The 25,898-nt window shown below is 39.9% G+C and overlaps 1 protein-coding gene across 2 annotated transcripts in view; it reads right to left on the reverse strand.

The window, feature by feature from the left end:
* TESK2 (testis associated actin remodelling kinase 2) overlaps positions 1–25,898 on the reverse strand; it is a 55,036-nt gene that overhangs the window by 5,703 nt on the left and 23,435 nt on the right. For both annotated transcript variants that reach the window (XM_081195570.1, XM_081195569.1), the window contains exons 5-10: positions 13,601–13,747; positions 6,063–6,145; positions 4,347–4,422; positions 2,640–2,723; positions 1,302–1,388; positions 723–870 (exon numbers count right to left, since the gene is read on the reverse strand). In XM_081195570.1, coding sequence (XP_081051696.1) covers positions 723–870; positions 1,302–1,388; positions 2,640–2,723; positions 4,347–4,422; positions 6,063–6,145; positions 13,601–13,747 — 625 coding nt within the window. The remainder of the gene's footprint in view (positions 1–722; positions 871–1,301; positions 1,389–2,639; positions 2,724–4,346; positions 4,423–6,062; positions 6,146–13,600; positions 13,748–25,898) is intronic.

The following is a 25,898-nucleotide window of genomic DNA, read 5'->3' on the forward strand; positions in this document are numbered from 1 at the left end:
GGGAAATAAGAATTAAAAAGATGAACGATAAAAGTTTACATCATATTCAAATAAAATGTTCCCTTTGAAAAATAAAATAAGAGGACTAATGTCAAGCAACAAAGCATTTGTGAGAACTGGTCTTCATCTGTCATAGCCTATGATGCATAAAAAATGGGTGTCTCAGAAATTATATTAGGGTATGGGGAAAAGTTTGTTCTCAAAGTGGCACCTCCTCTGATCCTGCAAGGATTTCTTAAACCAAACAAAGGATTATTTTACTCCACTAGTCAAGTTGACCCTTAATGACATTTAAGCAGAGCAATTCTAATTCACATTTACACATGGGGCGTGGCAGAGAGAAGACAAGACAACATCCTGGAGATCCACTTGCAGAGTGTCCATCATACCAACTGTCCTGCTACTGCCACTGCAAACAGAGCAGCTTCCTTTTCTCTCCCCAACCTGAACTGACAGGGCTGGGACAGAGTTGCACCTTTTCCATAGGCCTGTCTGGGGAAAAGGGGCTTTGGCACACACCTTGTTTCCCCAACGCAACATCAATATTGAATTTCGTGATAATGCACCTCAAGTCAAGTTTTCTTATTTAGAAATAAAAGTATTATTTCTGGTTTACATTCCCTATCAAAAATTCAAGAAAGGAACCCTCACTATAATACAATTTTTGTTATTCTTGCTTAGTAAATCAGAGCAGCTTTGTGCTCATTCCCCTTGATCCCTACCTTTGGAAACTGAGATGGGTTTTCGATCTGTGCTGTCCAGATTTAGGAGCTTTCTTTCTCTTTCAGCATCCTCACTTTTCAAATCCCCTAGAATTTCCTCCAGTGTCTTGGCAATGTCAGCAAATGAAGGACGTAATTTTGGGTCCATCTATTAACAAAATAAATGACAAGATGCATCAGAGCTTAGTCATGAAGAAAAATCTGTACACATAGCACTATGTTACAAAAACATGATTTTATTGGTTTTTTATAAATTAATTCTCACAGGCACCATCTTTAACGCATGTATACCTACAGGCATATTGTTATGTTACATGGAAGAAAGATTAACTGATGTTTCATTTTGAGAAAGCCATACATCTAAAGCAATGTGGAGCAGAGGAACTATAACTTTTAAAATATCCTCTTTGCTTTAAAATATCCTATTTGCATTCCAGAAATCTAACATTAGATTGTATAGATGCCCTCTCCTCCAAGTCCCTCATGAACCATTTATCCAAGTTACCAGAGGCCTCAGTGTACTGATGTTTTGTTTTAAGAAATATGCTCATTCCATTCTTTTCCTTTAAATATACTCACATTGCAGCAGTTGAAGGCCAACTGGAGGAAGTTAGGGGGACAATCTCCCACCATGTGCTGGAAAGCATCATAATCCAACCCAAAATTCTGCAAGTAGAGGTGGAAAAAGAAAAGGCAGGTAAAAGTTAACAATTGAGGCACAAGAGAGATACGGGGAGGAAACATGTGCTAGACGAGGAAATGAGGAAATAATGAAGACAGTGTTACAAGGCAAAGCATGAAAGGGAATTACAGATAATAATTCTCTACTTAAGCAATACAATGAATTACATATATAGGTTATTCCCCATACAAGCAACACACCAAATCACATCTATTAGTGCTCTAACACAAAAGCAAGGTTCCTATGTAGATATGAGCAATGGCAAGGGGAAAGGGTAATTTCTTCTTGTCTCAGTTTGTGCCTTGATCTTGTATGGACACTGAGGTACACTTACTGTCTCCTAAACATTCTGCCATATGAGCTGAATTTATCAGCTCATATAACCTGACATTCCTAACTGTACAATGTTTAGCCATCTACAGCTTAAAATGCATAAACTGCATAACGTATCTGTGATGAAGTAGGAAAACTTTCAACTTGAATCATAATCCATCTAGTTTTGCAATAACTTTGGCATGGACTACTTTAAGAGTTGGTAATTTCATAAGTTCTCTCCAAGGCAAGATGACTGCCTCAAAAGTCCCCCCTTCTCTTGCAAAGAGAAGACATTTTCTACACTTTCAGTTTGAGAATATTTCATAGGAAGCTGCCTTAAGCCAGGTCAGGCTACTTGCAATTTGGCCAAGCATCATCTACTTCAGCTAGCAGCAATTCTCAAGTGTCACCTGCAGAGGTCTATCACATCAGTGCCTACCAAGTCTTTTTAACTGGAGATGCTTGGGGTTGAACCTGGAACTTTCTGCATAGGTAAGATAGGACATGACAACTTCTCTCTTATCCTGCTCACTGAGGTAGTGAGGCAACTCGCCAATACCAAAATGTATTTCTAATTTAGAAGAGAAGGATTCCTATGCAGATAGTCCTCTTTCAGTGAATAAGGTACCATCAATAACCTGCTTTGGGTTATACCAGTCAGATATTATAGAAGCTCATGACTAATTCCTGATATAGCACTCACCTGCAAAGTATAATTATGTGCTTTAAATGGGGAAGGAGTGGAGAGAAGGGGTTAGTGCCAGTCTCTGCATGCTACTGTAGCAGAGGATGAATGCTTTCTTAGAAGACTTATACAGCGGTCATTCATCATGTGTTCAGCAACTCTGCAAACATTAATGACCCAGCGAAATTCTTGAGGATTCTTCCCTTTCCAGTCCTTGTTAATGCACTCTGCTTACCTCTGTGCGAGGGAGATAGTCTGGATCTGCCTGGATCCTTGCTATAATCTCACAAAGAATGATGCCATACGAGAATACATCCGCCTGAGGAGGGGTGGAGGGGGAGAAAGAAAACATGACCACAACTTTATTACAAGCACTCCTATGCTGCCTGATCTGGTAGGGTCTCCCGTCCCCATTCACATGACAAAAGTATCCTCTATGGTGTTCATGTTTTTTACTTTCCAACATTTGCCAAAGTTCTAGGTCAAGCAATTAAAACCTAGGCCTGCAGAGTGGCAGTCTCACTTCCTTCTACTAAGGGATAATGCATAAAAGCACGTTCATTGAACAGGTATCTTAGAACCCAGAGATGTACCTGTAAACAGGGCTCAATGTGGACTTTTCAACTTTGAGGTGATCTCCGCTTCCCCATCTCTGCTGCTCAATGCATGTGTGCAAGCCCCAGATCAAGGTCCAATTGGCTGTTTCCCTTTCCCTTTCATGCTTCAGGTAGGCTGCCCAATTTGTATTGTTATATGATCAAGTGTATATTTACTACACTTTTTAAAGAAATGGCTAACCTTTATTGACTCTTAAAACTGCTCTGAGAAGATGTGACTGTGGTTGAGGCCAGCTATTTTTTTTTTTTTTACCAACAACCAAAACACAGTGAAAACAAACAGTGAAACCCCCCAGGCGGCTGATACATTGGGTATAGATAATCAATAATAACATATTCAAATCAACTGTATTTACAATTCTAGATACCTTAACACTCCTCCCTCCACAAGGTCTATTTAACTTTTAACATTTTTTTTTAAAAAAATATTTATTGAGATTTTACACAAAACATACCAAACATAAATTTTTTTAAAGAGTTAAAAATAATTAAACCAACCATTACACATACAAAAAAGAAAAAAAAGAAAAAAGAATGACAACTAACAGCTAATCAGTACTGTGCAAAACTGGCTTTTGTTGCAAACCAGAAGAACATATTTAAGCTCAGTCTGGGAGAGCCTGGACAAAAATGTGGTGTGCTAAAAAATAATGTACATCTAATGTACATGTATCCCACTGCCCACTCCAAACAAGGAAAATCAGAAAATGTTGCAGTATTAATTGGGAGAGAGAGCTCATCCAAACAATTACCAAATGTATTTAGAGCTATAGAAAATACTACTCACAGGAAAGAGAAAGTACATAACACATTGCTGTGCAATATTCAAAACAAAACAGCATGTGTATGACTAGAGAAAACAACCTCCCCTATAGCATATCATACCTATCATATGAGATAATTCAGCTAGGTACTTGCAGGCACAGGGTTTCATATGATTTATGCTGTGCTGCTTTTTACTTGCTTATCTAGAAGCATTTATTGCCATAATAAAACTGTAAAGGTTGAGAAACCCATTTTTTGCTACTCTGAAAATTAAGAAAAACAGAAACCTTGGATATTTATTCCACTTAATGAAATAAAAAGTGCTGTTGTTCCATTCAAATGGGATCTATAGTAATCCACAGAACTCTGAAATCATGTTCAGGAAGGAGCAGATTCCAATTGAATTTTCTACGTAGGACCCATTCAGCTAAACGTATTAATTACTATCATGCTAGAACAGCTTTAAAGCTACAGATGCTCACAAGTCCCCCACCCCCAACTATGCCAGGCAACCAGCAACCCAGTATCTATTAACTAATGTATAATTAAAGAAGACCAACCTTTTCATTATATGGCTCATCTCTCAGCACTTCAGGTGCCATCCAGTAAGGAGAGCCCACCACTGGTAGTTTCTCACTTTAAACATTTGAAGAGAGAGGTGGTTAGAAGCTGGCAAATTAAGCATTTCTTTGCAACTCCTTTCACTTTCAGCACGGGAACAAGTACAAGCTGTTCTCTCGCCATTCATATTGATTCTAGTTGTCTGGACAACAGAAGGTGATGGAGAGAGCAGAGGTGAAGTGTGAAGCGGCCAGAGTACCACTGCAAGCCAAAAGAGCTTCTGTCCTTTCTTCTGAAAGGCCTCTTCATATTCTAGGCTCTTTAGAGCAAGTCTTCAGATATCATTAACAGGCAACAGTTGACACTTCAGAACACCATTCAATAGCAGATAATCCTTATCTTGAACAAAATATCCCATGACAAATCAGACTATTCAGAAGTTTCTCCCTAGACAATTCAGAAAAGTATTCTACTTAGGAAGCATGATGGGACGCTTCCTGGAAATTGAAATAATTCATTTCCATATTTATAGAGCAGCTGTGTTGAGTCAGTACATTTTTTAGTTTAATTTTGTTTCACCCAAACTGTTCTAGTTCAGTTCATTAATGGATCACTTATCCAATGGGAAGAATATGACAATACTGATTTGCATAACTGCTTGAAGCATGTTCAGGGTCAAAATAGTCACTAAAATAGTAATTTTACAGAACCCCACTCATTAGTATTCATGGTACCTTACACAGCAGTTAAACCATTTTGATATCTTTTTTAAAAAAGAAAATGAAAAACAGGAAGGCAAGGAGAAAGGTTTCTAAGTGGCGTGATGATATCTGAAAGAACTGTATGGAACTTTCAGGAACTGATTTCAGTGTGAGAACTCAAATGCGGATCGTGTAAAGGAAGATATACCTGAGCATGTGCAAAGTACTTATATTCATCACTGAGCAAACATATACTGCAGCAAACACTGAGGATCAAAAGGTGCATGTCAAGGTGAGCACCAACATCTATCTTTTTTAGGAGATGACCTCATTTAGCCACTATGCAAACTCCTGGTAAAAACTCCCAGAGCAACTTCAGTCTTAGTCTATTGCAGCTAAAACAAAGAGGCTTATAGCACCTTAAAGTCTAACCAATTTATTATGGCATAAGCTTTCATGGTCTGGAGTCCATTTCATAAGTTGCTGCTGGGACTGCTATCCTCACTTGACAGATACATATACACACTGGGGCATACAAGAGAGAAAATATAAATAGGTGGGCTAAAAAAAGCCAATAATTGCAAACAGGTGGAATACAGTCCTGTTCTTCTTCAGCTTTGGTTTTGCAGGTTGCTGCTGATCTGAAAGCTGCCACTCTCTATTAGAAGAAATTCAAAGGGAAATCTAGCATGAAATAGAAGAATTAGAACTAATAACTATATTTGATTTTGTTTGCCCTGTTTGGCAAGTTTAATTCTGTTTGAATATACAAAATGGTTCTCTCTCCCACTACAGGTATTAGCAATGAGAAGTTGATTCTGTTAAATAACTTATAACCAATACCTGCTGCTGTGAATGGTCACTACTTGTTTGACAGATTAAAAGCTTTACTGAATTTTCAGACTGTACCTTTAAATTTCTTTGCCATTTTATTCCCACGGCTGAGGATTTCCCCCATATTTTATGTTTGCAGTAATATTCCTCATTTTGATTCATGCCGACAATGCTACTAACCTGAAGTCGGGGATTTTCTCTGCTAAGCCAAAGTCACCAACTATAGCAGAATATCCATTCTCATCATGCTTTATCAAACAGTTCTGAATGAAAAGAAGAGGGGAATTAGTGTGGTCCACATTTGAATCCCACCATTAAAAACTTAAAACTAGGAAGCAATGCAAGTAAGAGTGTGTGTTATATGGTATCCCACCCTTCATCAGAAGCGATCTCGAGACACCTCACAAAATTAAATATACAATCAACTAACAAACCATTAATCATAGTAACTAATCCATCTGTCAGGTATTACAAGGAACACCTCTCATTGTAATGCAGGTGCATGCACCACAAATTTAAGAGGCCTGGCTGAAGAGAAAAGTCATTAGCAGGTGCATAAATATAGACAAGTATGCACCAGGTGAAGTTCTGAGGGGAGCGAATGTACCACAAATGGAGTGCTCTTGCCAAGACCCTCTGGTGCGTCATCTTGTGACTTCAGTCAGCAAAGGCACTGCCAGAGGAGCCTTCAACCACAAAGCCTGGCCAGAACAATATGGGGTGTTTCTTCAGATAATCAGGCCCCTATTATGCCATTTAGGGGTTTGTGTGTCAGAAATAAAACTCTGAAATTGGCCTGGTGGCCAATAGGCAGCCAAGTGTATGTATTTGAGGACTAGTTATACAGTCCTAGGCAAATATACCTACTAAAACTCTGGCTTCTGCAATCTCCAGATATGACTGATCTGAAGATCAGCCAAAGCTACTGCTCATTTTTTTTAGCAATCTGTTCTGGTTTACTATACAATTTGACTGGGAAAAAGAATGTCCACCCCAATTCCAAATATGCAACAGTTACCTGAATAATTACCCAATAGCGCAGGAACATTTGGGAGGCTAGAGAAACTAGGAATGCGATTCTATGCTTGCTGAGTCAGACGTAAGCCGCATTACATTCAGGAGGCTTACTCCCAGGTAAGTATGTATTGGATTGCAGCCTAAGGCTCCACTCTTAAACATGCTTATTAGGGAGCAATCCTCCTTGAACACAGTAGGAATTCTCAACAAGTATACAACCGCACCATAAGGCTGGAAATTCTATTCACATTTGGGAACAAATCATACTGAACCCAGCAAGATTTCTGAGCAAACACATCTAGGAATGAGTTCCAAGCAGAACAAGGAACAAATATGATACATTGGGCTCTTGTGCTGTTTGATATCTTTAAGTGAAATCATTGCTAGATTCAGTTCATGGATTATTACTACTATGAATTATAATTTCTAGGTTTACACTGCATTTAGGCTGTAGTTTAAGCACAGTGTTAATTCCTCCCCCCCCCCTTTTACTGATTTTAAGATCTCAGGTAGAACATTAATTTGATATTTCAATTCAGAACATTTTTGGGATTTTGCTTTTTAAAATAGATCACTACATACATTTAATCTATTTTAAAATTAAAAAATAACTTGCTTCCAATGTCTGCAAGCCACTGTCAAGTCTCACTTAGCCAAAATCTTGTAGGTTAACTAGGACTGTGAACTGTAGTCTTTAATGGATTTGGAGAGCAATGACCACATCATTACAATGATACTTAACTGTCAAAGACAAGGAGCAGATGGGGGAAATTAAGCATTCTGGTCTTTGTACTGTTCTCTCTAATGTACTGATGCCTCTGGCACTGGCCACTGTTAGCCTTTCATTATAAAATGAAAGTATAGTAAAGTTATGTTCTGTTTTAGTTTTGTCCAGTTTAATTTCTTGCACAACTGCATCGCCCACTGTGCGTAACACACACATCCATGTTAACAGCAGGCAGCAGTGACTTTATGGACTTCTCTTGAGTTGTAACCTGCAAAACCAGCAAATAAATTCAGGTACTTGCCTGCTCATAAAAACAGCAGATAGGAAAGGGGAGGGGGAGGAAGGGAGAGGTCTCAGATCTTCATTGTACTTCTCTCATGGACATACAGAGATTCCTGTTTGATTCCTAGGTCCCAATTAATATTTATTTTATTTTAACCTGGATCAGTTATAGCACACACAGCTCACTTTGAGTTTTAAAAAATTGCACAAGGTCAACTGAATCAGGCCAACCCAACACACACTAAAGCTTCTCAATTATGGCCTTTGTTATCTCTCGTCAAAGAATGCATTCATTCAGCTTGCTTGTGGTAAACTATTTGTTCACTGCAAAATGCAGCTAAATCCTAGAGGGATAACATTAATCATACAGCAATGTTAAAACCATGATGAAAATTCAGCAGTTGGTGTAGAAGTAACCATATGTTGGGCAGCAGCCATTTGATAATGCTAGGGCTCTTTTTTGGTTCTTCATATGACAAGTAATTTTTCTACCTACTTAAGAAGCTTTTAGTATAATACAATGAAATCAAGCTTTCTCTTACAGTTTATGAACTTTCAAACTATATGCCCTGAATACAGAGTTGTATTTCTCAAAAAAAAAAAAAAAAAAAAAATATGTTGCTGATCAGTGAGTGGTTGCTATTCATTTGCTTTCCTGCATTAGCCTTCAATATTTTGTTCCTTAAATGTAAACAATGCATGGGAGGCATATCTTATTGTCCAAACTTTTACAAGTATTCCAATAAGAATAACTGCTTTGAATTTGTTTGAACATAACTTCATGTCAAACTCTGCTTGAGATACCCTTTTCAATCATTATGGCACCCACCCACAGTTTGTCTCCTAACCTCATTCCTATTCATTATCTTGCTCAAAACTTCCCTTTTCCTGTTCTCTCTAAATTTGCTGCCCCTTCACCCCAATAAGTATACCTTACTGTAACTAAGTCAAAGTGTGTGTAATTGAAACCACCATGTTCTTCTCTGCCTCCATTTCCCTCCCACTTCCTCTGTTTTTCCTGTGTTTATTTTAGAATGCTATTTGTAAAGCATCGTGTTTTACCTGAACCAGTGGGTTCAAAGTACAAGAAAGGAGATTCCAACTAATCATTAGGAAGAACTTTCTGACAGTAAGAGCTGTTCAACAGTGGAAAGGCACTACATTAGAAGGGAAAGGGACTCTCTTTCATTGGAAGTGTTTAAATCTACCTGTCAGCTATTTTTTAGCTGCAATTCTTGCATTTGCAGGACTAGGTATCCTTTGGGTCTCTTTCAACTCTACAGATCTATGATCTATGTGTACATAGGTAAGTCCCATATAGATTTTCTTTTAAAAAAACAACTCAATTTTAAGCCATATTAATTGTGCTTTATTTAGTTTCTTCTCTAATCAAATTTCAGTTCAAATACTAATATGTATTGAGACCCGAATTAACACGGGCAATCTGCTAAATCAGATAACACTACAAGGACATCAGAAAATTATTCCAGAAAACCCACATCACTGATTAGCCAAGCTGTGCTCTACAAGGCAACTGTGGGTAATTCTTATAGTTATGTCCCTGGATTGAGCTTCACAGAAGGTCTCTGGGAAACTTTTTAATTATATTTATTTTGATAAAGAGAAGGCAATCAGACTGGGAACCAATGGTGACATTCACTCAGAATACTCACTGTCAACTATAACATCCCTGAAAATAAGTATTTATAATGAATTTAATTCTTGGTTAGTAGTAAGGAGTGACAGTCTAGCAATAGGTTTTGGATGGAATTGTATTCCCCTTGAGGAAAAAAAATCAGGTTTGCTACCATACTGTTTTCAGGCAAAATTCAAAGTCACTGTCTTTAAAACCCTATATGTATCAGTCCAGGATATTTAAAGGACTGCCACCTGCCCTACTTTAATCTTGCCTGTCCACTGAGGTCAATGAGAGAGGCGCTTTTTGTATGTCCAATCACCCATCACCATCTGAAACATGGTGGTTGGGACTAGCACTGCTCTATTTATCTAGCCTAGTACCCTCTACCCTGACTGGTCTTGCACAGAGGCTTTTCACAGGCTGGAGGTGCCAAGGATTGAACATGGAATATTCTGTATGCAAATATTGCACTCCACCACTGAGCTACGGCCCCTCGTTATGCAGATTCAAATTCTGTGGAATGTATTGCTACATTGCATGTATAAAAAAGTCAAATAATACATGATCAAATCTCTCTGTGGAGACTTCCCCAGAGATACAATTCTGGAAGTTTATACAACCTGAGTTATTCCTTAGGCTGAAATCTTCACTTAAAGAAGCTGAAACTGAGCTCCAAAGAGTTAACAAATGTTTATACATAAACAGATGTGAGTGAACATAAAGCTCCTTTTGTGTGTTGAGAGAGCTTAACATCTGCTTTGCACAGTGTAATCCTGCTAAGGAAGTTCAACATTTATTTTCTTCTCACATAAGAAAAGATATCCACTAGCAATAGCTTGTTCAGGCCCAATGCAGTTTCCATTAATTTTCTTTGTGCTGCTGAAAGCAAAGAAGGATTGCTTTATATTCAGGGATGTTACCGCAGTTTCCTTCACATTAGCTAAAACAGCCAAATGGGACAATATGATCCTGCTACTGTCTTAATGGTTACATACAACTTTAACAGTATTGCTAAAGAAATCCATGTCTGCTAAATGAAGTCATTTAAGAGACTCAATTTATGCTGAAAAGTGTGAGATAAACACTCTCTCTCTCTTTCTCTCTCTCTCTCTTTATATATATATATAAACAAGAGAGAGTTCAGACAATTTTGCACTGTAAAAGTTTGTCTCAGACAAACAGATTTATCTAAAAACATTAACAGGTAAGAAATGCATCCTCACAATAACTCATTGTCTCCTGCTTCTCATCCTTTTTCATTATTCCTTTCTGCCAACTTGAAGGTTTTACAAGCAAATTATCTAAATCCAAATATAAAGTTCACTAGCTTAAATAGCAATTCCATAAATCAAAGGAAGGTAGGAAAAAGGCTAGCATAAAAAAAAAAATATGATGAGTAGAATTGTTACCATTTAAGTAACATTGGTATTTCTATTTTAGGATTTTTAACTTTAGGATTATGGAGCTTTTGTACTACTCTGGCTTGTCAAACTTGAAAATCTTGAAAACTTTTCAAGAAGCATAATGGCAACATGGAAATCTACTCCTCATTCTCCACAGTGTTCTCAGTATATTTTGCATTTAGACCAGGGTGCAGGGAAGAACCTTTGGTCATTAGTCTGATAAGGATCCCAAAATGGTCCACAAGGATGTTTTTCTCAAAAAACCCTGAGCTGTCTGTCTCTCCTTGTAAGCTTCATGCATGTGCATCTGGCTGGAAAGCATACAAGCAAAAATGCTACTATTTTTCAAATGAGGAAAAGAACTGGACCCTCAGCCAGAGCTTCTGTGCTTCACAGAATGCCTCTCAGGCTGTGTTTAAAAGCAAAGAAGAAATGGTGAGAAATGCAAATATTTTAGCTGTTCAAGACAAGTCATTTGTGATACTGATAAAGATGTTCAACCATTAGGGGCTTTCCTGGGCTTAAATATAAAACCTCTTAGGATCCTAACTAGAAAACACGAACAAGTCAGATAAATACTGGCAAAGGAGGTTTGCAGTGCAATCCTAACCACGCCTACCCAGAAGAAAATCCTATTGAATTAAATGGGGCTTTCTGCCAGGAAATAGAACTGCTAGTACATTTGCAAAGCTAAGCAGGTCTGCTTTGGTTTCAAAGTGGATGGGGGATTGCAAGGTGAGATTCCTGCCTCTCAGAGGGTTGGAACAGATTGCCCGCGGGGTCCCTTCCAACTCTACAATTCTATACCCCATACCTGTGATGTCAAGTATGCAGCAGGTAGACACACAGCAGCCAACAAATGATTTGGAGTGTGCTCCCAGTTGTTCCTTGGCAAGTGAGGATTGGTGCTGCTGAAAGAACCAATTACTTTGTATTCCCAGCTTGAATTCAAGCAGGTGATTCAAATGATTTTAATCTACTGGCATGGCTCAAGCCATGGCGACAAAGGAAAATAATTACTCTGCGTCATCTGATGTCATGTTGAAGTCAGGTAATTTGAGTGGACAGCTCCACCCAGCTGTCAAATTGGTCTGCAGGGGATGGGGGAGCTGCCAAAATGGCCCACCAGCTGCTAAAGCTTCCCTGCCCCTGATTTAAAGGGTTCAAAAAGGTTGCACATATGAATATATTATAGTGTTGTAATTCTAACTATCTATAAAGGTAGATATCATCATAGTACAAATGGGGAGAGGGGTCAACATTGAGAGGATGTAGCTTTTTAAGGCTACCTAGTGAGTTCAGGGCTGATTCAAACAGGAGAATTCATCATTTGTATCTCAATCACTTAAATAGTAAGATAGAGTGAAACCACAGGCAACACTAACAGGAATTATGATTTGCTCACCAATATTGTAACACCAAACAATTTTACACTATTAAGTGATATCAATGCAGCCTAAGTGCTGTTGTACTAAAGCTTCTCATCTTAGTGTTTCAGGCATAACCTAATTACTTTCAAGGCTCACACAACTCTTCAGCCATAAGTGTACCACCTGTTAGTATTTGCTCTCCATTTGAATTAGTTTAAAAAAGACCACAGTTCAGTTACAAAAATCAGTATACTGAAGTCTGGAAATACTCATATAAACAGAAGATGTGGCATTTGGGATGCTTTGCTTCCCAAGAACAGAGACAGTAACTCTTTATTCCATTTTGTCCCATCTCCCCAGAGTTGGCAGACTATTAAAGTGCATCCCAGCTGGTCATTTGCAGTTTTGGCATGAGAACCTTCATCGTAACTCGGCATTTTACCTATGGCACATTTAAAAAACCACTATCACTATTTTTTAATCATTAGCTGTTTATAATAGTGTTGTTTATGAATTAGTGCCAAAACAACAGATAATCGTCAAGGTGATAAATTTCTGATTGCTTTCCTCACCAGTTTGCAATTACAATGGGACATTTATAAGGAAAGAAATGATTTTCGTATCACTAGCTGCAATGTTAAATAGTCATAATGACACGGCATCTTGAAAAGCAAAGTTTATGCAATTATTTGTAGCCCTGTTTTATGCATCAGTTGAACAGTTGCTGGAGTAAAACTCTACCAGCTTAGTGTTGCTCTGTAGCAGTTTAGGTCACCTGTAGAACAATGTTGAATGTATCTGAAGTTATGGGGAACATTTAAATATACAGCAATAAACCTTTAAGAAAGTAGGGTGGGACACAGAGACAAGTCTGTATGTCTGCATCTTTTTGTAGTTTTATATTATAAAATGTGTAGCACCTGGATCCCTAGGCTTTGGGAACTAAAAGTTTGAATAACTTGCTGCGAACAAATTAAAGAAGTTGTGCAACCACCTTCCCAGGAACATAATCCTAACTCATTTATTTGTGACCTCTACTTCAGGTTAGTTTCTTCTCAGACATCTACACAACATGAGTTGTTCTGGGAAAGTTTAATCCACTAAACTATGTTTTCAGTGTTTTTTCACAATCTTTTAAAGTGACATTTTACGTAACAGTTTTACAGTTTGAGGCACTGAGTGGGGCTGGAGAAAAGTAAAACTACGCAAGATTGTTTGTAGTTCGCTAAGTAATACACATCTATTGCCAGATGGTTTCATTTGATAGAGACGCATGGTACCTTGGATGTCAGATCCCGATGGAAAATGCCTTTATAGTGAAGGTAAGTGAGTCCCAGAGCAATGTCCAGTGCCAGCTTCACCCTTACTGTCCAAGGCAGGTGTTGATTACCATCCAACAGCTGTTCTAGGTTACCACAGTTGATATACTGAAAATATATAAAAAAAATTAAAAAGAAAAGAACCACAGTTAAACTTCAAAGTACAGACAGGTGAGGAATTTCTTCTTGGATTTAGTGGGGCAAATGTAAGTTCCTCCAACTGTATTAATGATATACTAACTCAAACCAAACAATCATGAAAGTAAATAATCTATTAACTTTAAGATTGGTAGGTGAATGCATCCCCAATAACTCCTGGACATCCTCCTTGTTGGCATCCATCTATCTCAAGAGACAATGGAGTGTGCGTCCAGGGGTGAAGACAAACTGCTGTGTTAGCAGTACAGAAGTAACTTTCCAGTGTGTATGGAGGTCCTGAGCTGCCCAGACGGACAAGACCCCCTCCCCCGGCCTCACTGATGTGGTCCAAAGGAAAGCAGAGCAATGTTTGGCACAAGCTAGGCTGCCTCAGTTGCTGGTAGGAGGGCATACAAGGTGCCATCCAACAGTCTTAGGGACCCCATTTGGGATATGTTTAGAAACCACCTTCTTGACCCATTTTTCATGAATGCACAGGAAACTGTCAAGGCTGAGTCAGACCTTTGGTCCATCTAGCTCAGTATTGTTAACACTGACTGTCAGTGACTCTCCAGGGTTTCAGCCAAGGGACATTCTCTCCTTTCCCCCAAGTTTTTTTAATTAGTTTTCCACAAAATGTTTAAACACGCAAACAAACAAATAAACAAACAATCATAAATCCTAACCTTATTAAAACTAATCTTATTAACATTGTTAAGCGACTTCCTCGTATCCCCTTGGTTGAATTTCAGTGTATATCATTTTAAAGGTTTTCCAAAACCTATATTCTCATAAAATTAACTTAGTCACTTAACATCTATCTTTCTTTCCCAATCTAAATTTCAACATAGTAATTTATCACATTACATATTTAAGTCCTAAGCCTATCTGGTATTTGCAAGCCTTTCCAATTAATTTAACTTAACATATTTAACTAAATAGTCTTTAAATTTCGTCAATTCTTCCTGGTAATCCTCCTCCTTCTGGTCAAGGACTCTTCCAGTCAGGTCGGCTAGCTCCGAAAAATCCATCATCTCAGCCAAGGGACATTCTCAGCCCTACTTAGACAAGCCAGGGATTGAACCTGGGCCCTTCAGCATGCAACACACGTGCTCTGCTACTGAGCTATGACCCTTCCCTAAAGCACAGCATACACCAAAAGAGGAGGAAATGACAACTGGAAAGAGGTAGTGCAGACAAAACAACTGATAACTGAGGCTAGATTTCAATTAACATGGTTAGTTTTTGCCAGCAGGTGGTGGCATGAAGTAATTCAAGGTTCTCCTCTCTCCCTGTATTTCTACTATAAAAAGAGTTCTCATGTAGTAGATTTCTAACTGCTAAACACCACATACTGTAGTGCAATATTTCTGCAAGTCAGCCCAGACTTCAGGCTTGTAGAGAAGTACTATCAAATAAGTCCCACTTGTTAAACTGCAAGAGCTGAAGAAATTCATGTGCACAAAGAATAAATATACAACATTCATTCTATATTTGCACCCCTCTTTAAATACAATGAGACCAAAAATTTATATCCAAGTGGGATTACTTTAACACAAACCAGTGACCCAGCAACTGTATCATCCACTGAGCTACAAATCAAAGAACTGTTAATTTCTAGCTGTCCAGAATACTTGAGGATCTAAAGAGGATCAAAACGAAGTGTTCCTTGGCTAGATGCCAAACTACTTGGCCCAGATTTTAGGAGCCAGCTCAAGTTTCTCAACGTATTATGCCAGGAGAGTTCATGGCCACCTCACAAAAAAGTGCAGTTGTTTACCACTTGTGGACCAGGACTAGTTTATGTAGCGATTTCCACTACAAGCAAATTAGAATAGAATAGAATAGAATAGAATAGAATAGATTCTTTATTGTCATTACACAAGTGCAACATTGTACAAAGTGCAACGAAATTGGATGCCATCCCTTAAAACATCAAAAGCAAGACAACAACAACAACCAAACAAACCACATTCCAGCCACACCCACACCACACCCATCAAACTCCCAGGTCACACTATCGAGTTACAGCATTCAAAAAGGCCACAGCTCTTGGATAGAAACTGTTTTTCAGTCTATTTGTCTTTGACTTGATGTTTCTATATCTCCTGCCAGAAGGCAGTAGTGCAAACAGACCGTGTCCCGGGTGAGATGAATCCTGCAGGATGTTATTTGCTTTCCTAAGACAACGGGAACCGTACAGTTCTTCCAAAGATGGGAGAGGATGACCAATAATCCTTTGGGCTGTGGTTATGACCTTCTGGAGCACCTTCCTCTCCCTAGCTGTACAACTGGAGAACCAAGCACAAATACAGTATGTAAGAATGCTCTCTATGGAGCCTCGGTAGAAGCACACCAGCAGTCTCTCACTCAGATTGTTCTTCTTTAAAAGTCTGAGGTAATAAAGTCTCTGCTGGGCCTTCTTCACCAGAGCAGTGGTATGTGCGCTCCAAGTCATGCCCTGATCGATAGCTACTCCCAAAAACCTGAATTCCGCCACCCTCTCCACCCGTTCCCCGTTGATATACAAGGGCTGAATGTCCGCCTTTTTTTTCCTGTAATCCACCACCAATTCCTTGGTCTTAGCCGTATTAAGAGCCAGATTGTTCTCTCCACACCAAACACAGAGCCGCTCTACCTCGTCCCGATAGGCGGACTCATCCCCTCCTGAAATGAGCCCTACCACCGTAGTGTCATCAGCAAACTTGATGATTTTGTTGCTGGAATAGATGGCTGTACAGTCATACGTATAGAGAGTGTAGAGCAGGGGACTCAACACACAACCCTGTGGTGAGCCGGTGTTAAGGCTAAGGGCTGTGGACATGTGTGACCCTACTCTAACCCTCTGAGAACGTTCTGACAAAAAATCCAAAACCCAGAGACAGGTGGAGTTGGAGAGTCCAATCGCCTCTAGCTTGGACACCAGTCTATGGGGGAGGATAGTGTTAAAAGCAGAGCTAAAATCCACAAACAGCAGCCTCACACAACTCCCCGGCTGCTCCAGATGGGACAGAGCAGCATGGAGAGTGGTATTGATGGCGTCTTCTGTGGATCTATTTGCTCTGTATGCAAACTGGTAGTTGTCAAAAGTTGATGGAAGACAGGAAATAATGTGACGGCGCACCAGTTTCTCAAAACACTTCATGATGATTGGAGTCAGTGCAACTGGTCTATAGTCATTCAAACTACTGATTGTGGATTTTTTAGGCAGAGGGACAATAGTTGACGACTTCAGGCAGGGTGGGACAATAGACTGGTGTAAGGACTTATTGAAGATCTTAGTAAAGACCCTCGCCAGCTGATCCGCACAGCCCTTCAACACCTTTCCAGTGATTCCATCAGGTCCAGCCGCCTTCCTCGGATTCACCATCCTCAAAACCTGTCTCACCTCATGTTCCTCTACCGTGAATGAGGGGCCCCTATGGGCTGGTGGCTGTAATACCGGCGTCTCAGGTGGCTCCTTCTCGAAGCGAGCAAAGAAGAGGTTAAGCTCCTCCGCCAGCAAGGGGTCACCGTCGACAGCACCAAGGTTAGGTTTGTAGTTGGTAATATGTTGAATCCCCTGCCACATCTGTCTTGTGTTGTTGCTCCTTAAATTATCCTCAATCCTCAGCCTATAATCCAATTTTGCCCGTCGAATACCCCTCCTCAAGTTTGCTCTTGCTACACTGTAAAGCTGCACCTCGCCTGACCTGAAAGCCCTGTTCCTTTCCCGCAACAGGCACTGGACCTCTCTATTCATCCAGGGTTTCTGATTGGGGTAAAACCGGATGGATTTGTTTACAGTGACAGTGTCTGTGCAGTGATTGATATAGCACAGAACTGCCGCCGTGTGCTCCTCCAGGTCTGAACTATCGAAAATATCCCAATTGGTTCTCTCAAAACAGTCCTGCAGCTGGTGAATAGCACCTTCAGGCCAGATTTTAACAGATTTTAATATTGTGGGAGCCCGTTTCCTGACTGGGATATATGCTGGTACCAGGAACAGAGACATATGGTCGGACTGGCCCAAATTAATTGTGCATATTAACGCAGATTGCCCTTTGGAAGCAACAGTTATCTGCCCCAGGCAAATACAAGTTTCTGATGCAGCAAAAATTAAGTCTTCCAGGATCCACTGTGCCTGCGTGGTTACTGCCATAATTAAAAGAGATGCCCATGAACATACATGTAGGAAATATATTCCAATGGTACGTGATAACATTCTTGCACGCACTGTGCTGTATTCTGTTTGTCAAGTCATTATTTAAATTCTATTAATTTTATTCAGCAACTTGCTTAGGAACAAAGGAAGCTGCCTTTTATTGAGGGAGACCCATCAGCCCATCTAGAACATTTGCCAGTCAGATACTCTCACGGACAACCTTCTGTGGGCCACATGATAGTGGTGCATAGGGCCAGTGGCAAGAACTGGGTGCAGCAACGGATGTGAATCTTTACCTTCGTTCAACCACACAAACATCAGAAGTCAGTCAGTCTCACTCTCTCTCTCTCTCTCTCTCTCTCTCTCTCTCTCTCTCTCTCTCTCACACACACACACACACACACACACACACAGTCCATCTACCATTCAAGGAAACAAGAATCATTGTCATAGTTCAAGGATAGATTTGTGCCAGGCAAAAGCACTTGAGGCGGCTGTGGAGCACTACAGTGAGGGGTGTGACCTTGGGAAAATCTCAATGGCTGACTAGAAAAGGCTCTGGTGGTTCAGATTCGGCCTCCAGGCCTGAGGTTCCCCACCGTGTTCTACACTGACTGGCAGTAGCACTCTAGGATTTCAGACAGGGTCATTCCCAGTCCTACCCGGAAATGCCAGGGATTGAATTTGGGACCTTCTGCATGCAAAGCAGATGCTCTGTCACTGAGCTATGGCTCTCCTGCTTGCTTCATCCAGCACTCTATGGAACCATGCAAATGGATGAAAATAGTGGCATACTTTTTTGATAGTTAAAACAACTGAGCTACAGTATCTACTTTGCAAATCACAGTTGTTCACAGATTCCCTGGTGTGAGAATCTGCAGTTTTGGAGCAATACTGATGTCAGGTCTTCTTGCAATGCACCACACCTCTTTACATGGTACTAAGCTGCAGGAGATCACAGTCCTGCTACATAATGTCCAACCGTCATTCTCAAAGAGCCTCCTTTGCACAAGCAGTACTTCCTTCATATTTTTCTCAGAACATATTGTCCTTCACAGTTCAGTATTGTTTTGTCTCCTGCATATCATTGTTTGAAGGACTGAGAGGTGTCGTGGCAGATGTGCTGAACCAGTGCCTGGCCTTGATAATGGAATTGGTGAGCAACAACAAACTGAAGCTCAACTCAGACAAGAGATATGCACAGTCAGTAGGTAGCCTTCCCCCGTCCAGGTGGGTCAGAATTCCATTGAAGAAACAGGTGTGCAAACCTGGGGGGTACTCCTGTATCCTCCATTGTCAATGTGGGCTCCATGCCGCCAAGTGCCTTTTAACAGCTATGGCTGGTGGTCCAGCAGCCTTCCTATCTGGATACAGATAGCCTGGCTTGAGTGATGTGGTAATAGGATAGGTAATAGGATAGATTACTGCATTGTGTTTTATGTTGAAATACCTTTGAAGACTATTCAGTAACTGCAGCTAGTGAAGAATGTGGTAGTCAGACTGACCAGGACTAGCTGGCCATATAAATTCAGTTCTGGCTAGCTTGTGCTGACTGTCAATATTTTTTTTCTGAGCCCAATTCAAAGTGCTAATCTTGACATATAAAGTCTTGGGTGGCTATGAACGCCAGCACTTCAAGGACTGCTTTTCCTCACATGAAGGTGAAATCAATATCCGAGGTCCTTCTGTGTGCCCCCTCCAACAGATATTCAGAGGGTGTGAACAAGAGAAGCTACCCACAAATAATGGATAGTCCTTCCCCGAGATGCTTCCTTGGCACTGACTTTGTCACCTTCACAGTTCCAGCCAAAAACATTTTTATTCTCACAAGCATTTGGAAAGAGTTCCAATAGTCTGACTTTTGGTTATTTATTTTTAGTGTTCATTCCTATGAATGTGGGCTGATTATTTTTATATTGCTGGGTGGTTTTTGTGAATTTACACTTTTCATATTTGTTTTGTTCCAATGGCCTTTTATTGTGTATAAACTGCATAGTGTTGTAAATCACTGTGGGACTTTTTCCTGCATGAAGCAATTCATAAATTGATTTGGAACAAACCACTGATTAGTTTGCTGTGTCTATACTGCAGACAATAATTAAACTGGGTTTACCAGGTATTTTAGTATTACCCATTTTTGAATTCAGCTTACAAGTATATTAGCACATTGCACTTTTACCACAATCACTCTTTTTTCTTCTGTATGGGCAATAGTCAACGTCACAGAATTGGACCTCCACTCATGCAACTGGACTTCCTCTTTCCAATCCCCTGCACCTGCCACAGCTCAGCCACCATAACAGAGTTGCAGCATGCACAGAGGGCTGCAATGGGAGCAGGAATCCATTCCACAAACTGTAACATGCCACTGGTGGATCAGTGGATATCACCCTCTTGTTTATTGAATGCTATGTCGCCACAGCAAAATGAGCTCAGCATGTAAAGCATGGAGTTGTCCTGTATGCAGATACTGGAAATATCTGACTACAAATCATTAATGAATGTTTAATTAAGAAAGACCTTTAATAGTGAAAGGGCTATAATAGTGCAAACGTGTCCAATTTCATGCTGATTGCCTGTTTGGCTTCAGAGTACTTTGTCTATTGTAACTGTAACTTAATCTCATCTGTTGATGCAGTTAGCACATCAAAAAGGCAAGATCCAGTCTCCTCAAACATTTGGTACCATAGATCTGAATAAATCTTCCCCAGGAGGAATTATAACACTTTGCTCATTTCTCTTTACATAGTAGGACTACGACTCATTTCACCAGCCCTACAGGCTCCCATAGTCAAGAATCTCAGGTGAAAGGATCTCTATTACTAAGCTATTCCACCTTCCTCCTCCCAACAAGTTATCAGTCCCAATGCAAGTACTGGAAGATGTAGTCTTTGCAATTTCAAATATGCATGCTCTGAATGTCTGCCATTTCAGATAAATTAACTATCCTATGGGGCCTTGCTCCAGCTGATGCTACAAGATAAGCACTGCTTTAACAGTTGGGCCTAAAAATTCATTGTGTGTACAAATGCAATTACAATTCTACAATACTTAAAACCAAATTAATCCAACTCTTCAAAATAGGGATAAGGCTCCACCTAATTATATATTTGGAATAGCCTTCTAAGCAAGGGGGGGGGGAGTAAAGTAAAAAAGTGTAATGATGTGACAGCTTTTGCTCCCACTATGTACAAAACAAACTGTGGCTTTGCAAGTAACAAAGGACTTTTTTCCAACTGGAACAAGGGTTAAGTACATCAAGAGTGGCAGCTCAGGACTGAAGGCTGGGAATATTTGTACTCCAACTATGCCAACAATTCAAATTCCATTAAAAATACAAGTCTGCCCTTGAAGAGCTAGATGGGAAGGAAAGGCCTACTGGGTGTGTTGTTGGAACTCAGCTGAATGTTGTTTCCTTTCTTCACAATCCTTGATAGAATATACTTTAAGCAGCAGTACAAATTCATGTAGATCTAAATTCTTGATTCTGATGTTTTTACTTCTGAGTGTTTGCAAAGTTGTTGTATGGTCCTGTGAAACTGTGGGTTGTAGGAAAGTATTAGAAAATTTCGGATTAGAGAAATTTGTAGGTAACAGTAAAGTACCCCTGGGTGGTTAAGTCCAGTCAAAGGCGACTATGGGGTACGGCACTCATCTTGCTTTCAGGCCAAGGGAGCCAGCGTTTGCCCACAGACAGCCTTCCGGGTCATGTGGCCAGCATGACTAAATTGCTTCTGGTGCAACAACACCAGTGATGGAAGCCAGAGCCCACGGAAACGCCAGACAGGGACAAGAATAAGTGTTTGCACATATTCTGCAATTATTTTTGTCCTGAGCTTCACAAATTTCTTCCAACAATCTGATCTTAAATTTGTGGGCAACTAACTATAGGCCTTTCCCCTATACTGCAGAGAAGCAGTACATGGAACTTATATTTAGTTGTAAAATAAAGCCTGTACAAACCTACTCATAGAAATGCTACAAAAGCTTGGCTGCATTCTTAAAGTGAATTCTACCATAAAATCTCTTAATATATTTCTATTCAGGTAAGAGAAAGAAAGAAATAGAACAGATGATGAATTTATAAATCTGTATGCTGTATCCTTATGCAATAAGATGCAGCTCCAGTTGGAGAAACAGTTTTAGCACAGCAGGAAGTATAGCAACACTAAGGATTGTGAAGGACCTGGTCACTTAATTGTTTCCACATGATCCCTCCTATGTATGTGGAAAAGCCTATGTGTGGATCTGGCTGTAAGCTTACAGAAATCAGAAGACATTTCCACAGATGAAGGAACACTTTTGCAACTACAAGAAATGGATGCTGGGCACCATGAGCTATATCCTCATACCATCCAATTTATACTGAGGTTATTATATGCAATCTGATATTGGGGTACAGTGAGTTTAGTGACTAGTAATCAAGTCTGCAAAAGTGCAATATAATTTAGTTTCCTAGGCTGAGCAGTAACAACTGGATCAGTGAACTGGGGCTTAAGATTAGCACCTGATGACCATAAACTAAGAATTTCAGAAAATTAAACCAAAAACACATGCCACAGTGGGGAAGACAAGTCACCCAAATGTTTGTATGCCTCCTCCGCCCCTCCTTCTCACATGCAACTTCCTCCTCCACTTCATATTCACTAGCCATAGTTTGCCATTATTTCTGTGACATAGGAATAGAAAGGGAAGCCTGCTGGGTGACTGGGTACTCCCAGTTACCAAACCACAACTTGTCTCAACTGAACCACCAGTGGAAGTGAAATGAACCTGAGGCTACCACACATAAATCCTGAGTGTAATCATTTCAGTTCCTCTACAAATTCTCATTATAAGGCTTAACAGCCGGAAAGTACCATCATCCCAGCTTTGAAAAAGGAGGGTGGGGCAAACAGTAGCATGGCTATTTCTCACTGCAACAAAGTAATCACCCATCTTCATTAAGCATGGGATAAAATGAAGTATTCAACTGCCATGTGTGAAGGGAAGAAGGGGAAAGGAGGAAGCACACAAGCTCAAGGACTGTACTTCAAAACATTTAACTGGTTTGTCCTTGGCTTCCTGCACATGGTTTAACGTAAACAAGTCATGAGCCCCTGACTCATGATAAGCCAGATTCTGCCTTGTTTCCTGATGGTGCAGTAGGAGCAGGAGAGGAGCAATAACTTTTAAACAGGATGCACTAGTACCCTGTACATTCACGTTAAACCACAGTTTCTTTTAAACCAGTTTAATGCAACATGTGAATTAAGCCATTTCAGTCTATTGTCTACCTGTGAAAATGCTGATGAAGCAGAGATGGCCTGAATTTTTAGAATCTCACTGAGAATTATGGTTCCTCAGCCAGATTAAGTTCCAAATATTTAATATGAGAAAATAATATTTTAACAATGCTTTTTAAAAATGAAAATAGCTCCAATTTAATTTGTTATAATTAAAAATTAATGCATTTAAATTGGAGAGTATTATGAAATGTCAAGGCAAATTATTCTTTGTATAAAATACAAGGAAAAGTTACGCTTATAAAGTAACAAAATATCTTTTATTTGTGCAGCCTAAGTGCCAAACTCAGTTCAAGTTTCTCAAAGGCCTTGGCAGTTACTAAAAATAACTACATGAAATATGCATTAAGACCTCAAGAGAGTTTACAAGTGAATACTTCAATTGCTGAAGAACAGTTTCCAAGCCAAAGAGTTATTTCATGCCAAAGTATAGCCACATGGCTAACTGCAACATGACTTATTTGTATCAAAAAGTGCTTCCATACAACAATAAGCATTTTTTATTTACTTTTGCAGATACTATGCAAGCTCTAGCTAATTAAGCAATATGCAGTGCTAATTAAGCAATATGCAGCTGTCACAGAATAGACTTTATACAGAAGGGATAACTATGCTTAGGATAAACTTCATCTACACCTTTACTAAAGTAATTGCTGGTGAAATTTAAAGGAGCCAACCCTTCCCTTGCAATGGGCACCTCTTGTTCCCAACTAGAGGAAGAGTCACTCTCCCCTTAACAAGAGTACCTACCCCTGTCTACAAGGATGTGAACCTCTGGTCTATGGTCCAAATTTGGCCCAGCATGGCTCACATTTGGTCTGTGAGGCTGTTTTCCCCAAATTACACCTATCTAATCCACTTCTGATGTTACGTGTGGAGCAGGTAGAGTCACAGTTCAATTAGATGCACAACATAGTTCCCCGTGGGGAACTCAACTGTGCAGCTTATCCTTGCAGAATGTAGCTTGAAATCACCACCCGTCAGTGGATCAATTTCACCACCCATACCCTACTCCTACAGATATAACTTTTCCAGCTCAACCCTTTCTTTACAAGAACTCCTGAGCCACCGTTGTGGTGTTCTATGGAGAGCAAAAAAGTAAGAAATTTGACAAAAATTATCAACTTTGACTTTCTCTTTGGCCTTCAAACTATAGGAAGACAATCTCTAGGTGAAAAGCGAAGAGTCTCCTCAATTTAACCATTCCCCACAACTAACAAAAGCAAACTACAGCCAAAGAAATTCTATCAATTTTTCAAGCACATGAAAAAGACAATATTCCCCACTGGAGAATCTACATTGCTCCTCCCTGGACTTTTTAGCTTGGTGAGGCAGCTAAGACCTTAACCACAATCCTGGTTTGGATGCCAAGTAAAAGCTTGGCTTAGCTATTGCAGTGTGCTAAAAATCTCAGAAAAGCAAAGCAGGTGCAAACTTCTCTCCAGAAGAATGTACACTCTGTCCCAATAAGTTACACATTTGCTTCTAGTTTGTATATATGCATTAAGTGCCCTACCCTCCTTGCACAATGGTCTGCAAGGACTATAGACAGAAAACAACTGCTGGATTTGGAGGGCATAGGAAGCATTTCCTATTGAATATTCTCAAAGCGTAACATCTGTAAAGCATCATTAAGAACAAAAGATCAAATGGGAGAATGGTTAACCACAGGGGATGGAGTCCACTCAAAACAATGCCACAGAATTCATTGCAATCACACTTCGATGCCTCCAGGTGCAATATAGCTTACAGAATCAGTGGGATGTGACTATCCTTACTGTCTTAGCACCCTTCTGTAATTTCTGATTTTGCAGAAGTTCTGTAACCACTGAGACAAGTGGGATTTTCAGCTCAATAGAGCATGCACTTAGGAAGTGGTATTGCTGGTTCAATGGTTCAAACATAGCTTTTGTAGTTTTCTTCTCTAGTGGTGCCAAACTAAGTGACAAACTAGACATGGTAACAGTAGATCAGTGTTTAATCCAGATTTGTCCCAATCATTTAGGAAGAGGGAGTGAGGGGAGGTGTATGATCCCACGAGCAGATGGCATGCATGCAAAAGCTGTTTGACCCTTCTTGCAATCTGAACTCAGCTGTTGAAAAGGCTTGGGAAGAAGGACAATATGGAAGTAAGTGGGAAAGGGGGAAGGGAGAGATCTATATTCTTCACCCACATACCCCTCTTCTGTTAAAACCAGTCTCTATTCACTGTCTAATAGTGTGGCTCCAGGTTTAAACAAGCAGCCTGGGAGGGTGGGTGTGTTCATATTGGTCAGAAAAAAACTGAAAGAAATAGCCTCTCCCTCACCTGTCCTTCATTCAGGCTTTCATTCAACTAATTCCACATTAATGTTTTTGGAAACGTATTACTGCAGTTGCTCTACATCCAGCTGAGGATTTGGTGCTCTGTAGGCACTCTGATGGCAACATATGTGATTGGTTTGCTAGAAAACTAATTTCTAAAGCAAGCAATTCAAAATAAGGCTGACTGGTGTCAGTCCTGCCCCCTTTCCTTTAAAGAACCAGATGTGCTAACTTCCTTCAAACATAAGCACATAACCTCAAAATCTTTAATGTGTACAGACTCTCAAGCAGACATGTGAGAAAGAAGCCTGTAATACTTGACGTATAGCCATTCTGCACTTCTACAGAACACAAATCTGCAACAGTGCAAAGATGCATTATTCAGTTT

Source organism: Podarcis bocagei, assembly GCF_964188305.1.
Source record: "Podarcis bocagei genome assembly, chromosome: 5".
Classification (NCBI taxonomy): domain Eukaryota; kingdom Metazoa; phylum Chordata; class Lepidosauria; order Squamata; family Lacertidae; genus Podarcis; species Podarcis bocagei.